Genomic DNA, 15,254 nt, shown 5'->3' with positions numbered 1-15,254 from the left:
CCCTCGGCATCGGGCTTGTAATCTTTAATCCACCACAGACCCCAGCAACCCCCACTGCTTCCCCAACACTGACGTCAAATTACCATTTATCCCCCACTCGTCCTGGTGGATAAAGTTTCCAGTGGTTGATTCTTTTTCACACGCAGCCTTCTTCTCTCATTCCTGTTTCCCGATTGGCCCCAGGGTGTTTGTATCAGTGACTCTTAATAGAAGCACAGAAGGAAGTTCGGAAGGAAGTGCTCCAAACTGTTTGCATTGGTTTGTTAGGTGATAACAAGAGATGATTTTTATTTTCTTCTGTGTACTCTTCTACAGTTTCCAGATTCTCTACAACAAACGTCTACTTCTTTAAATTCAAAAGACAAATGAGATAGCAGTACTTAAAAAGAAAGGCCTCCACATCTTTAAAGCGGAGATCCAGATCAAAGGCTGCCTCCTCCAGGAAGTCTTCCTGGGTCCCAGCAAGAAACGATGGCTCTGCTAACCCCACACCTGTAGCTCCGACCCTTTAGGAGCACGTTGGGCTCTAGGCCAGGGTCACCAGGGGAAGCACGTCTCAGTCTTCTGGGGCACTGGGGCAGAAACAATTCTGCGTTGCTGTGCCCCACCGTTCTTGCCACAAGAGGGCTTCGAGAGAGGCTGAGGGCCCCTGTGAGGGATGGGCTTGGCAGTGGTGAGCAAGGGTGATGCAGCTTATAGAAAGGCCCAGATGGACAGACAGACCTGGCCCAGCCCATAATGTCTATACTCTGCCTGAGTCAAGGGCAGGCAAAAGTCCGTGCAGTAGATAGAGGTTTACGGCAGGCACCAGGCAGCTCTTGGAAACCACAACCCAAAATACAGCATTGGGCCTGGGGGCCCCCAGGGGACCCCCTGGGGCTGAGTGGAGGGCTGGAGAGGGCGGGCTGGGGAGGATGACGGAGGGCCCTGGGCTCCGAGGTAGAGGCGATGTTGCCCAGGAGGGGGCTCTCCTCCAGAGGTCTGGCTCAAAGCTCTGCCCCAACCCCACATGCCCTGAGTACCACTCTCAGGCTAAAATAACAGGACTGCCGAGCGCCCTCATGGTGATCACCAGAGACAGAACAGCTATGGCACATTTCTGTCCTGGGTGGGGGCACAGGACCAAGGTTGCCACCGGGCCTCACAGGCCCGGGACCTGACCTTCGGGCCGTGAGGGCTCCCATCGCCAGCCACGAGGGCCAGGCCCAGCGGTGGTGACTTAAGAACAGCCTTCGGCCCCCAGTGAGGACAGCAGCGGGACGGTCCCACTCCTGAGCCCCATGTGAGCTGGACCTGAGAGCCGAGCAGTCTGCAGGCCAATTCAGAAGGCCCAGCCTGGGGGTCTGGCTGCCAAGGGCAACCGTCCCCTCACTCTGAGGTCCCTGGCCTTCTTCTCAAGTCTCTGGCTGACCCTGAAGTATCCGGCCTGGCTGCGGGGGTGGCGGGTGGCGGTGAGGAGAGGTCGCAACTCGGTTTCCTCACACAGCTCCTGGAAGGTGGCTGGTGGCCTAGATGCGGCTGGACGAGGTGCTGCCCGAGCTGATGGGGAGCCTGGCGCTGTCCGAGCTGCTCTTCAGAGGGGAGGGCCCGCTCCGGGCCTGCAGCCGCATGGACCAGTACCAGAGGAAGATGAGGAAGCCTGTGGGCAGCAGGGGGGCACAAGGGTCAGCAGGCTGGGGGCAGCCCTGCCCTTCTCCGTCCTCCCTCCCCAGCCTACCAGCACCCATGTGATCCAGGGGAGCACCTGCTACGTGTTAGACACCGTGTGATTCCCTGGGCCCCGTCTCATGTTATTCTCACGAGGTCCTTATGAGGTCAGGCCTGTTTGTTACTCTTCTGTGTCACTAATGAGGAAACTGAGGCCCAGGGAGATAAGGGGACTTGGCTGAGGCAGGAGTTAAACAGTGGTGTTCAGGTTCCAGAGCCTACCCGTTTAAGCATCTCTCGGCCAGAACAGAGGGGGGTGTGTGTGTATGTGTATGTGTCTGTCTGTCTGTCGGTCGGTCGTGGCAGGGTGGGGGATGGTAGGGGGGTGCAGGTAGAAGGGACCCTGTGGCATCAGGCCCAGGCCCCTGTGACCCAGCCCCTCTGCTCCTCTCCCTTCACCACCTCCCCACTGCCCCCTCCCCCCACTAACCCTTTCGCCTCACTCCCCCTCACTATTCTTTCAACACATGACCAAATTCCAGCCTCAAGACCTTTGCTCCCTCGGCCTGGCCCACTCTCCTTAGGCCGGACCGCCTCAGCCTGTGGCGTGCACATCCACTCTGGGCTTCTGTTACAATGTAGATCTGATTCGGCACGTCCACACTGCTAGCGGGCTTCCCACAGTGTTGATGCCCACAGTGCAAGGAACACACACAGAGTAACAAGGCCCTTGATCTCTCCCCGGCTGGACCCTTCCGTTGTCTTCAGATACCTCCTACAGAGGCCTCCCTGGCCGCCCTCCCCAGAGCGGCCCCCACCCCAGCCCAGATGGTCTGCCCACCACGTCACCCACTGTTACTGCCCTAGTCTCCGAGATCCCCTCAGATGGCTGCTTGGTCCATGCAAGCAGGGGGCTGCTTGGCCCCTCAGATGATTTCTTGTCATGCTTGGTCTTTCCCACCAGAGATGAGCTCCATGGAGGGAAGGCCCTGACCCAGCCAGTTCAAGGCTTAACATAGGGCCAAAACATAGTAGATACTCAATAAAGACTTGTCAACTACGGCCAGGATGCCCCCATTTTCCGCATGGGAAGACTGAGGCCCAGAGAAGTGAACCTTTCAGGTTGGGTCAGATCTTCCCTGCCCAGTGCTCCACATACAGGCACCCTGCCCAGGCCAGGGGTGGGGTCTTCTCCGTGCCTACCTTGGAAGGAGGTGATGATGCTGAAGAAGTAGAGAACGACCAGCTGGAAGGTGCCAGACGCAAAGGAGAAGAAGATCAGGGCCCAGGGCAGACCGAGGACCAGGCTGAGACCGAGCAGCGTCAGCACGTGGGGCCACTTCTGGCCGTGGGGGCGCAGCCGCAGGATCTGCACCACCATGGTGCCCAGCATGGCAGTGTTGAATAGAAACACCAGGCTGAAGAGGCCCAGGTTGGTGACGTGGCTGACCAGGGAGTCCCGGATCCAGCACCTGCGGGCGGAGATGGGAGGGCTCAGCGCACGACGGGGCCGCACCGTGCTTCCTGGGCCATGGGTGTGCACCACGGTGATCCCCAGAGCCAGGGAGCTGTGACTGACTCACAGGGGGGGCTTATTTTCTTTTCAATTCTTTTTAATTCGTGCCTTCATCCGCTCCAACCTATATTCCCGCTCACAAAGGAAAGAAACCAAGGTGCTGCGCGAGGTCACCTGGTGAGCGATGGGCAAATCCAGGCCTGTGCTCACCCTCGCTGACCCTCCAGCCACTGCCGGGCTCCAGCAGCCCTGGCACCCAGGAGTCCCCTGGTCAGCGTCGCCCAGGCCCAGGCCGCTCTCTGGCCTCTGCACCCCAAGGCCCCTCTCCCCGCCCCCACTGCACACAGCCACTCACATGGAAGGGTAGATGACACTCTCCGGAGTCCTGTGCACAGCCAGGATGATGGAGCCATAGTTGTTCTTGTCTACCAGTGCCACCAACGTCACCAGGAAGACGGGGAAGCCTGAGGGCAGCAGAGCATAGGGTTCCATCTCCCACCCTCCCCTGCCCTCTGGCAAGGCCTTCGGACCCTCCCCTCCCGCCGCTCCAGTTTGGGTTTCCCACAGAGAGCCCCAGCCCTGCTTCACCCCCAACATCCTGGGGGCCCGTGGGAGAAAGGGCCCACGCGTCCCCGCTGAGGGGCAGGACATCGCAGGGAGAGGTGGGGGACACCGGGAGGGGAGGCCTCCCAGCGCCTTCACTGGGCCTTGACCTTGTCCATGGGCTGGAGATTGAGAGCTCTCCAGAAGTGGTCTCCCACCACCAAACACCTGCATCTCTACACAGAGCCAGCTCTGAAGGAATTTTATGTAAATCAGTGGAGTGAACCAAACAAGGGCCAGATGAGAAACACAAGAGGAGTGGCAAACTGGGTCAGGGACATGCGGAGGTTGGCGGGCCTGTGCAACATCCACTTGTGATGTGTCCCTGGGCCCAGGCCTGACTGAGAGGTCTGGGCTATAGGTAACTTGGGTTGTCTTAGCCAAGGACAGATGCCAGAGCTATGGGGAATCTGTTACCTGAAGCTTCAGAGGATCCACAGACAGAGCCACTTCCAGCCTGGGTGATTTAGGTGAGTGGAGGACTGGATTACAGTCCATTCACCCCCAACTGGGTGCCTTTGAGCAGTGCACAACCTGCACATCCATACGTGGTGGCTATGTCAGCAAACCCCCCTTTTAAAAGAGTGAGCAATGTGGAGAATATGTGTTTCTTGGGGCAGTGCTCACCATCTCATCTTCCTAAAGGGGACCTTAACCTGCAGCCCAGGTAAAGAACACCTGTGGGTGGGTGGGTGGGTAAAAGGAAACGGTGAGGGAGCAGTCAGAGAGGTAAGCAAAGAAGCGGAACCAGGTGCCCGGGTCTTGCCACGTAGCAGAGGCAGGTCCAGAGGGCCCACCAGCACCCTCTACCAACTTACCCCAGCCCACGATGCTCAGCTTGAGCAAGTAGCCAGGGACATAGGTGCCAAAGACCTCGACCACGAGTCGGTAGAGGTTGTAACCCTCGAGGCCCATCCAGGAGAGGCAGGCGAGCAGAGAGAAGTGCAGGAAGATGGCACTGGCCCGGCAGCCAGCCTCGGAGCCTGCCAGGGCCACGGGCTCACTCAGCAGGAAGCTCACATCCAGCAGGAAGACAGCCAGCAGTAGGTTCATGTGTACCTTGATGGTGTAATCCCGAGTCTTCCTCCTGCGCAGGGGAGGGGGTGGGGGCAGGTCACCCTGGTGGCCAGCTTGGGAAGGTCGGGGCAGCCTTCCCAGGGCACACACATTCACACCCTATCTTACTCCTATGGCTGCAGCTAGGTCGTCCCCACTTGTCCCCGTGCACCTACCGTGTGCCCAGCAGCCATAGGCTGAGGCCCCGTGTGCACCTGTAACAGCAGATTTAGCCAGACAGAGCCAGTGAGACAAATCCAGCACGAGAGTCAACCAGAGGCTCCCAAAGTTGGAGGGGAAAGACTTTGGATTTGCTGCTGTGTTTGGAGAATCCGTGCCACCCATGTTCTGTGTCCACCTGTCTGTCTGCACGACCATGCGTCTGTGAGGCTGTGAATGTATGTGCGTGTGTGTGTGTGTGTGTGCATGTCTGCCTGTCTGTCTTCAGGTTTGCAAATGTGTGTGTGCACAGTCCAGCCCCGCTCTGATGATCCAGGGCACTGTCGGCCTTTCCTCCCCGGGTCCCCACGCCCCCAACTGCGCTCTGCCTGGCACCATCCACCACGTGTTCCAGCGGGCACAACAGAACAGCCTCGCCCACCCACCCTAACTCCAGGTACCACCTTGGGCCGGTCCCTTCCCCCTCACCCTCAGTTTGCCCATCTATGAAATGGGGGGACGGCCACTTCGCAGGGTAAAGCGTCTGGCACAGATAAAATGCTCAGTCCCTGAGGTTTCCTGTCCTTGTCCTTGGGCACTTTTTTGACTGATGAGTAGCTGCCGGGAGGCTTGTGGTCCTGCCCCCTGCCCTCCCCTGAGCCTGCCAGTTGTCCCTTGTCACCCACTGCGTGCACAGCTGTGGGCTCACGTATGCACACGCATGCACACAGCTCACCCTCCCTTCCTCCCAGTTGAGAACACCCACAGGGTTTAGAGTGTCTGCCCTCTGCCCAAACGGGCCCAGGCCCTGACTGCAGGTGGACCTCAAAATAGGCCAAGCCTGGCACTGACGGTCCGGACCCGTCCACCCAGCCGGTCTGAGGATGGGCAAAGGCACTCTCCACCAAACGCTTCCCATGGGGCACCTTCTGCCTCAAGGCACCCAAGTGACGGCCGGCCGTGGACTCACAGAAGCCTCCATCGGGGGATGGGAGAGGCTTTGTCAAACTCGAATGCCTGCAGGGCTTCTGCAGAATCAGATACCTGGACCCAGCCTGCCTGGGTTTAAGGCCGCCTCTGCCACTTCCTTGCTGTGTGACCGCAGGCAAGTCATCACTTACCCTCTCTGAGCTCTCTTTCATAAGGCCCTTGTGAGACTGAAGCGATTTTGTGCTCGTAAAGCACTCAGAACAGTGTGTAGCCCGTGGGAAGCTTACCATCATATTATTATGTGCCTCCAGCAGTGACACATCTGATTATTCAAAGGCAGAAATCGAGAGTTTTACGTCACCCCTCTCGATTTTCGATGCTGGCAGACAACGAAGATCGTAAGCGCTAGGTCGTCCCAACACCACAGATCAGAGCAGGACGTACAGCCCCCGGGGCCAGCTGACCGCGCCTCCCAGGGCTCCTGCGACCGCAGGCACATTTTGCGGGGGGGTCAAGCCAGTCCCCAGGGTGGGCCTCGGGGGTGGTGGGGTCCCGGAATGAAGGTTCTCCTCCCTCCCTGTTTCCCGCCCCTGCCAGGCCTTACCTGGAGCAGAGGTAGGCGGCGATGGTGAGGACGCAGGCCAGAGCGGAGATGACACAGCCCACGTAGGAGAGGAGGGTCAGGTAGTGCTTGTGTATGGCATCTACCTCCACGGAGGCGACCTGGGTCCACGACACGGGCCAGGGCTGGCCTCAGCGTCCCCACCTCGACACTGAGGGTTTGCCCCGGGGGGAGGGGTGGGCCTCAGGCGTCTATGAACCACCGCCACCCCAACCTGAGCAGAGCGTGGCCCCGTGAGTGCGTTATTCGGACGGGGGGCGGGGGGTGGGGGTGGCGGTAGGGGTCTGCACTTATCGTTCACCACGGCCTCACGACGGTCAAGAACCCTCCACTAGGGGTTCCCTTCTCCGGCCCGGCACGCCTTGTTTTTCTACAACCTTCATCACCGGAGTGAGCCTCCCATGAGAGACTGGGCACCCCACACCCGGGAGAGCTGGAAGCCCACTCCGATCCCGCAGAAGCTGGGTCCCAAGATTCTGGGAGAGTGAACCTAGGACTCAAAGCTTCTGTGCCCTCGGGAACCCTGAAGTCCGCTGTGAGGGCCTCCACAATGGGCCTCAGTATCCCCTTGAGGGCTCACTGGAAATGTACTCATGGCCCTGCCCCAGCCTGTGGAATTAGGATTCTCAGTTAGGGCCAGGGCTCTGCATTTTTATCATGCACCAACATTTGGGAATAAAGAGCAGCTTTTTCACTAACTAGCTGTGTGACCTTGGGTGAATTGCTTAACCTCTCTGAACTTAGGTTTCCTTATCTACATAATGGGACGGCGGCAGGAGGCACCTCGGGGGTTGGTGTGAGGAATGAACAACACGTAGGTGCAAAGTGGCTGGCATCCAGCCCGTGGTATGGCTGCGGGGCAGGAGCACTGCTCACCATCAGCACTGCAAAGTAGGTCAGGTGGTTGCAGAGGCAGGACGTCTGCGTCTCTCTCCTGATGGTCTCACACCCCGCGTCACTCCAGCTCCCCGGGCTGCTCACTGAGGAGGGGTTCCGTGGGGCTCTCATCAAGCCCCGTCCTTTAGGACCCCACTGGACACCCCCGAAACGCACGATCGCATGACTGCTCCAAGCCTTTGCAAACATCCACTCTGCTGTCATTCCTTCTTCAAAGCTCACCTTTCTCCGGGAAGCCCTCCCTGATTAACCCCATCTTCCCCACCCTCCGAGACCCCCTTTCTCCTCCAGATGCCTGCCCAGTTCAGGGACCCCTCCACACTCACATGTCAGGTCTTCAACCCAGAATACACATTGGAGAGTCACGTTCTTCTGCCGGGACAAGAAAGGAAGAGTGGACCCCATCACAGTCTTCTCCTTTCTGGGCCAGGCTGAGGAAGTCAGCGTCAGGCCACCACCCCATTTGCACCTGACTGTCTGGTGCCCTCAGCCAGCGGGTCATTTTGTTAAAGGTGAGTGATTCAGAAGGCAGGGCAGAAAAGGAAGGACCCTCGTGTCCTTGGTTGGTTTGCTCCCACTCACCGGCTGTGGCTGATGCTGGAAGGTGAGCGTCACAGGCTCTGAGAGGTTGGCTACTTTGGTGTTCTGCACAACGATACCCAAGACCTTCTCACCCAAGACTTGGCTAGAATTCTTGTCCTAGATATATGGGATGGGAGAAGAAAGTGGGGGGGGGGGTGGGGGGTGGTGGTGAGGCCTGAAGGCTGAGAAGAAAGGCCAAGGAATTTCCTGGTTTCTCTAGATTCCCACACGCTGCTCCGACATGCGGAGGCCCCCTCTGTAAACAATTCCTGCACGTGTAGTCATTTACACTGTAGTGAAAACAACATAATTTAGCCTTCTCCAGGGGAGATTTGCACGTCACGGTCCATTTTCTGACTTTACAAGGAAAGGCTCTGACTTGCGGAGGACGGGGCCTGGCTCCATGCCTGCCTTCCACCTCCCCACCAGACAGAGACCGCTTTTCCCCAGGGGAGGGCGCGAGGATGTGGGCCCCGTACCTGGAACAGGGCTTGACTGCTGAAGTCCACCAGAAGCAGCCTCTTTTCAGCCTCCCCCCTCCGGCCTTTGGTCTTCTGGAAGAGCACGCGGGGCAGCAGCACCGAGTACTCCCGGATCTCGCTCTGTGCCTCCTGCAGACCAGAGTCCCTGCGGGGCTCAGCCAGTGGTGGGTTCCTAGGTCTCCTGGACACGCACCCCCAACACCTCCCTGGATGCTGCCACCTCCAAGCCCACCTCCTTCAGGAAGCCCTCCTGTCCTTGGCTCCAGCGCTGGCTGGGGAGCCTTGTGGTTAGAGCCCAGGGCTCCAGGGGGATTCACACAGTGTCGTGCTGTCTGGGCCTCAGACGCCAGTGCTGTAGACGGCACCCCAGGTGGCAGGATGTGAGGACTCCCAGCTCCCAGCCCCTCAAGGGGCAGCCTTGAAACTGAGACGCACCCACAGGCACGTTGGGACTGGTCTTCTGTTTACACGGGGGTGCCATACGAGCCTCTGATGCCGGTCCCCCCCACCTATGTCCCCACCCCGGGGGAGGGTCCTCTGCCATGGGGTAGCCACTAACAGGGTATTCCCTGGGCCGGAGACCTTCCTTGTCAGCACACATCTGGCTCCCAGAGTGCTCACGCCTCCACATCTGTTTCCTGCCCCGGCCAGCCTGGCCCCTGCCTCCTGACCTCAAGCCTGGAGTGGATGTGCAGGTCCTGGAGGCTGGCTGTGGGCTGGAGCTTCCACACCGTGGCGTTGACCAGGTCCTCCTCGAAGGACAGGGTGTCCCCCGTGAACTTCACAGAGGTCAGCTTCGACTCCAGGGTCTGCAGCTGCCTAGCAGGGGGAGAAGGGGTGGAGAGGTTGATCAAGGCGGGTAGGGAGACGGAGCAAGAAGGGGAGACGAGGCAGATACACCGGAAAGAGGCAGGCAGAGGGTGGGGGGTGGGAGGGAGAGAAAACAGCCCTCTGGTGCTGGCGCAGGAGAGAGTAACCTGCGGGAGGGGGGGCGGGGGTCAGGGTGGGGTGAGAGGAAGCTGGATCATCAGAGCAAACAGGAAAGGGGAGGCTATCCTGAGCACCAGGTTCCGGGCCCAGCTCTGCCTGGACTGACCCCCTCTTGGCCATGGAGGAGCCCTGCCCATCTCTGGGCCTCAGTCTGCCAAGCTCTCAAACGGGCCCATCAGGTCTCCTTTCTTGGCGGGGAAGAGGGCTCGGGTGGCCGTCCTGGGATGACTCAGTGTGATAGTTTTGACAAAGGCTTGGCCTGAGGGCTGTATTTCCATTCCTCCAGGAGGAGGTGGAAAGACGAAGGGAATGTTCCAGCCCCAGGAGAGGCTTCCTCCATCGTGTCTCCTGCTCCAGGTCACCGTCTGCCCACCTCCGGGTCCGGGGGCCACGCTTACTGGCTGGCAGGGGTGGACGAGGGCCTCCTTGAGGTCTTTCCGGGGTGCTTCAGAAGCTGGCTGAGCAGCTCAAGGTCTCTTTTCAGCTCACATATGTCCACCGAGGCATTGTGGGAGGCCTTCTGGGGGGGATCTGGAGCAGAGGACAGACAGACAGGCCTGAGGCTAGTGAAGGAGGTGCCACACCGCCATACTCCCATTTAACCCTCACATGACTCTGAAGGCCTCCAACCCCAGTTCTATGGAGGATGAAACTGAGGCTCCAAGATGTGGGGTGGAGTCCCCCAAGGTCACCCAGAAGCCAGCCAGATGGGGGCTCTGCCACATGGAGCCTTCCCGCAACTCCAGCCCCAGCAGGGTAGGCTGGGACACAGCTACCCAGGTGTCCTTCTGCCTACACACCTGGGCCGAGAGGGCCCATCCCAGGAGGGTTCTTGGGGCAGGGGGGGCTGGGGGCTTGTGTGGCCTCTGGCTCCTGACACCCGGTCCTGTCTTTCCGTTCTCTCTGCTCCCACCCTGGTCAAGCCTCATCTTCCTTCGCCTGGACCTTCCCTGCAGCCTCTGGATGGGACTTTGCCCCTCTACCTTCACCCCCTACCTTCCCACAAACCTCCTGAAGCACATCTTGGACCACACCCCTCCCCTCCTCAGACACCTTCAATGGCTCCCCAGTGCCCGGGAACAAAGCTAAGCTCTGCGGCCCAGGCCACTGCCCAGACTCCAGGCCTTTGCGCAGTTCCTTCTGCCTGGAGGTCGCCTTACCGTGGAAGGAGAAGGTGAAGCCAGCAGCACTGGGCAGACTGGTATTCTGGGGGCTCCACCAGGAGCTGACAGAGGTGGCGAGCAGTGGGGGACCCTGGGCCAGGCTCTCCTTCTGGTGCCGGAAGCACAGGAGTCTAGAGGCTTGGTCACTCAGCAGGAAGTCGTTCTTGCCATAGCGAAGATGAAATCTCCCAGCATGGCGGTTCCAGTAGAGGCAGAAGTGGTAGAGGCCCCTGGGGTCGGGGAAGAATCGGGAGGTCGGGAGGGCTCCCGCGAAGGGGGCGTAGACTGTGAGGGCTTCCTCGGAGTTCTTGATGGAGATGTGCAGGTCTGACGTCTGCCTGTAATGGAGGCTGCTCTTCTCTGTCTGATTCCTCTGGCCACAGAAACGGAAGTCTTCACGGGGGCTCCTGCCACGGGCACCTGAGGAGGGAAAGACTATAGACGGGACTCTCCGGCAGGGAGCAGCCAGGGGCAGAAGAGGGGGGCAGGCCTTGGGCCCAGAATACAGGATCCCGGTGCCTGGGACTCACACATGTTCCATGGGCCTATACCTCCAAGGTCTACAAAACTGTGAATGCGCCCTGCTCACAAATGATGAAAAGAACTAAAAAGTAATGATAATTTCAAAGGCGAAAACAATTTTTTAATGTTTATTTATTTATTTATTTTGTGAGAGAGCACAAGCAGGAGGAGGGGCAGAGAGAGATGGAGAGGGAGAAGATCCCATGAGGGTTCTGAGCTGTCGGCACAGAGCCTGACATGAGGCTCAAACTGACAAACTGTGAGATCATGACCTGAGCTGAAGTCAAGAGTCAGACCTTAACCAACTGAGCCACCCGGGTGTCCCAAAGGCAAAAAAAAAAAAAAAAAAAAAAAAAAAGGCAATAAAATACTTCCTGAGGCCATGCCTACCATAGACAGTTGTGCAGGCTGTGCACTGCACAAGGATGTTCTGGCTGCAGAAGTGAGTGGGGCCAAAACCCAATCCATGTTCCCCATCCCAAACTGTGCACTGTGGGGCTGCATCTGCCAGAAAGAAGGGGTCCCTTTTTCTGCAAAATACTGTCCACTTGCTAAACTGTGTCTAAAGTCCCGTGCCTGCCCAAAGGGGTTCGTGGATATGCTGGCAGCTGTCCCAGACATGGGGGCATTTTAATGTAAATCACAACGGTCCCACAGCGTCTCCAAGATAGCCTACCTTGAACCAGGAAGAGCAGACCCAGCAGGAGCAGTGCCGTCTGCAGTAGCACTTGGGTGGCCATCTTCCTCCCCAAAGTCACCCTGAGAAGTCACCGCCTGAAAGAGGCAGGAGTGTTAGCCGGGGCCAGCCCCGCAAGGTGGTTGGGCCGGCCCTGCAGAGGGGGAAGCCAGTGTAGCTTGGGTGGGTGTGGGATGTGAAGTGGGGAAGCAAGTGTGGATACAGCCCGTGGACCTCACCAGAGCTGCCAGAAGCTGAGCATCAAGGGGCGGCAGCTGTCCAGAGCCCGGCTGAGTTCAAGTCCTGGCTCCTCCCCTCACTTGCTGCACGACCCTGTGTAAGTCACAGAAAATGGGGCCAATAGGACTTCCCTCCAGACCCAGCAGCGATGGGTAATCTTGGCCAGAATCTGGTGGGAAAGGCTTCCCAGGACCACCTGGAACCACCCCCACCACCCTGCCCCTCCAGGCCTGGGGGAGATGCAGGAGAAAGGGGGCCCTCTGGCTTCTCCTCCAGGAACCTCACCATCATCATCCCCAAGACCCAGTTCAGAGGACACCTCCTTCAGGAAGCCTTCTTCACCTCCCTCTACAGTCAGTCCTGGCCTCCTTTGCTTCCCACTACTGGCCAGGGCCTCCTCTGACTCCAGGCAGTGCCGGATGGTGTACCCCCTCCTCCGCTAGCGAGGGAGCCCTTGGTCCATCTCTACCGACAGGGCCGAGTACACTGAGCTTGTGGGACAAAGGCCGGGCGGTTGGAGGGGTGAGGGAAATGGAGTGAAGCATCAGTGCACCCACAGCGCCCTCTGCAGGGAACAGAGGAAAAGGGTGCTTCCTGTCATGACCACCGGGGGGAGCCAGGTCCCAGCCCTCCCCCGCACCCCCTCCCCCACAGCTGGAAACGCCAAGCGCCTTCAGTCTGACAGTACGGCCCAGCTCCCCCGCAACTCCAGCCCAGCGTGGAGTGGGCCCTCGGAATCCCCAGGATCTCTATTGGCCGAGAGCCAATCTGCCAGCCTGTGCTCTCCCACCGCACCTCTGTGCCTGTATTAATCCTCGCTTCAACACGTGGAGTGGGCCCCGTTCTTGGCCCATTTCACAGACAGGGAATCTGAAGCCCAAGGGGTTAAACGACCTGGCCAAGATTACCCAGAGGCCAGGGCTTTCCTCACCCGGTCGGGACTGTGGGGCCTGGCAGGGAACCTGCACGCCTGGCACTCAGAGAGATGCCAGGCGGCTTGGTGCTCACCACTGCCAGCCGGCCCTGTGACTGAGCTGGGAGCTGACAGACACAGACAGGCATCTTCATTGCATGGGTACCTGCATATGGCTGTGGCTGCAGATACAATCATCCGTCACAAGCCAGACAAAGGGAAGCCTAGAAAACTGGGTGCACCCAAGGAGTCTAAGTTCAGGGGAAGCCAAGGGGGGCTTCCAGGATGAGGTGGCTTTCAGACAGAATATTTGAGGGTAGCATTCAAGGGACAGGTGGCCCCAGCAGGAGCTCATTGTCTCCTTCCTTGAACTAACCTGGCCCCCTGAAACTACAGCCAGGCTCCTATGTCCCAGCATGCATAAAGGGAACCCCAATTTTTTAGACCTTGTCAGTTCAGACCGTGTTATCATTTGCCTCAGTGGCATCACAGGACCCCTCAGAAGAAGCATATGAGGGGCTCCTGGGTGGCTCAGTTGGTTCAGCATCTGACTCTTGACTTGGCTCAGGTCAAGATCTCATAGTTCGAGCCCCGCGTAGGGCTCTGTGCTGACAGTGCGGAGCCTGCTTGGGATTCTCTCTCCCTCTCTCTGCCCTTTCCCGGCTTGTGTGCAGGCGTGCACCCCTCTCAAAATAAATAAACTTTTTAAAAACAATGTTCTTTTTAACACATATGAAAGTGTTTTAGGGAAAGGCCACTGCTACCCACGTTGTGATTTTTTAGATTTCACCTTGTGTTCTCTCTGAGCATTTTGCCTCCTTTCGAAACTGCCTCCTGTCACCTCAGGCCAGCAGGAGGAAACCCAGCATCCGGAGACAGCAGCATGTCCGGACCCCTTTCTTTTCTGCCAGTCCCTGTTGCTGTCTACCTCTGATCCCTGATCCAAACATCACCTCCTCCAGGCAGCCCCCCTCACAGTGGCCACGGCTCTATACTTGTGAACTCGTAGCTGACAGATCACTTGCGAATTTGGTCCAAATCTCCATGTTATGGTATTCGGATTCAAGGCCCAGAGAGGGCTAATGGCTTCCTGACATGACCCAGCAAGCAAGGATGGGGCTCGCCAAAATCCATGTCTCTCTTTGGCCGGCTGACTGTTCAGAGTGAGCTCCCACTACTGGTAGACGAGGGCCCAGGACAGCGCAGAATCATCCACATTGCATCAACCCTCTCAGATTGAGCTTCAAGAGCAAAAAGGCCAAGACGAAGAAGAGAACTTCTAGTCACTGGAGGGGCATGAGCGAGGCCGCACCCCCACGAGTACCATGGAAGGGACTCACACACAGATACAGGCCCAGCTGCACGACCCTGACACTTCCAGGCTCGTCTCCACTCCATCTTAGCTGTTGCAACAGCCACTCCAAAATGGACAACGTTGTCCCCACGGACATTTTGGGGATTTGAGTGGGAGGGTCTGCCTGGCTTCCTTTAACCCACTCTCAGGCAGTGGAGAGGGCTCTGGAGCCAGACTGTCTGCGTTCGACTTCCAGTTTTCCTGCTCACTTGCTGTGTGCCCTCGGGCTACTTACTCTCCCTCTCTGGGCCTCCTGCAAATGAACTGATGCTTGTAAAGGACTTAGAACAGGACCCTGCATGTGGTAGGCGCCATGGGTGTCAGATAAATAACCCTGTGTGCTTTCTGACCAGCTAACGCCTGACCCTAAGTCAACCCCCGGCCTTCCTCCCACCCCTCCCTCCCTCCATGCCCCCTGCCTTGTGGCCCTGGCCAGCTCAGCCTCCAGAGCACCTTGACAGGAAATTCTTAGAGCATGAAACTTCCCATCCGGGAGTGCAATGGGGAGACTGAAACCCCACCCTTGTAGCCTGGACCCGAGGCTGTTCACAGAACAGAAGATAGGAGACAGGAGAGTGGTACTGGGGACAATGAGAAGAACAACCTGCCCAGCTTGTTCACTTAGCACCTTCCCATCCCCACTTCACGCAACAGAGAACCCCGCCACTGCCCATCTCATCACACCCTCCTCCCTCGCTCCCCCCGCTGCCCATGGGCAGGGGGGCTCTCCACCGTCTTCCCCCTGTACACACACCCGCCACCCCACGCAGCCCACATCAGCATCCTCGATGGGGGCCACACTCTCCCAGCACCTCCCGTGGGGCTGCAGAATGCCCTAGTCACCACCCTGGGTGCCCCCCACTTGGCTCAACCCGGAGGGAGGGATCCTGTGCTTTGGAGGC

General features: G+C 58.5%; 1 protein-coding gene across 9 annotated transcripts in view; it reads right to left on the bottom strand.

The window, feature by feature from the left end:
* Positions 1-249: 249 nt before the first annotated feature.
* The window catches only part of ADGRG1 (adhesion G protein-coupled receptor G1), a 39,401-nt gene continuing 24,396 nt past the window's right edge, over positions 250-15,254 (bottom strand). For 6 of the 9 annotated variants that reach the window (XM_043599295.1, XM_043599294.1, XM_043599298.1 and 3 more), the window contains exons 2-14: positions 11,846-11,943; positions 10,645-11,082; positions 9,883-10,015; positions 9,166-9,313; positions 8,492-8,623; positions 8,013-8,129; positions 7,757-7,802; positions 7,410-7,513; positions 6,516-6,634; positions 4,585-4,853; positions 3,519-3,627; positions 2,851-3,119; positions 250-1,639 (exon numbers count right to left, since the gene is read on the bottom strand). In XM_043599295.1, the coding sequence (XP_043455230.1) occupies positions 1,509-1,639; positions 2,851-3,119; positions 3,519-3,627; positions 4,585-4,853; positions 6,516-6,634; positions 7,410-7,513; positions 7,757-7,802; positions 8,013-8,129; positions 8,492-8,623; positions 9,166-9,313; positions 9,883-10,015; positions 10,645-11,082; positions 11,846-11,909 (2,079 nt within the window). In that variant the 5' untranslated portion in view covers positions 11,910-11,943 and the 3' untranslated portion in view covers positions 250-1,508. The remainder of the gene's footprint in view (positions 1,640-2,850; positions 3,120-3,518; positions 3,628-4,584; positions 4,854-6,515; positions 6,635-7,409; positions 7,514-7,756; positions 7,803-8,012; positions 8,130-8,491; positions 8,624-9,165; positions 9,314-9,882; positions 10,016-10,644; positions 11,083-11,845; positions 11,944-15,254) is intronic. The other 3 variants (XM_043599301.1, XM_043599300.1, XM_043599303.1) reach the window with 1 other exon arrangement.

Source organism: Prionailurus bengalensis, chromosome E2 (assembly GCF_016509475.1).
Source record: "Prionailurus bengalensis isolate Pbe53 chromosome E2, Fcat_Pben_1.1_paternal_pri, whole genome shotgun sequence".
NCBI lineage: Eukaryota > Metazoa > Chordata > Mammalia > Carnivora > Felidae > Prionailurus > Prionailurus bengalensis.
The sequence above is the reverse complement of the archived record's forward strand: the minus strand, read 5'-3'. Positions and strand labels throughout refer to the sequence as shown.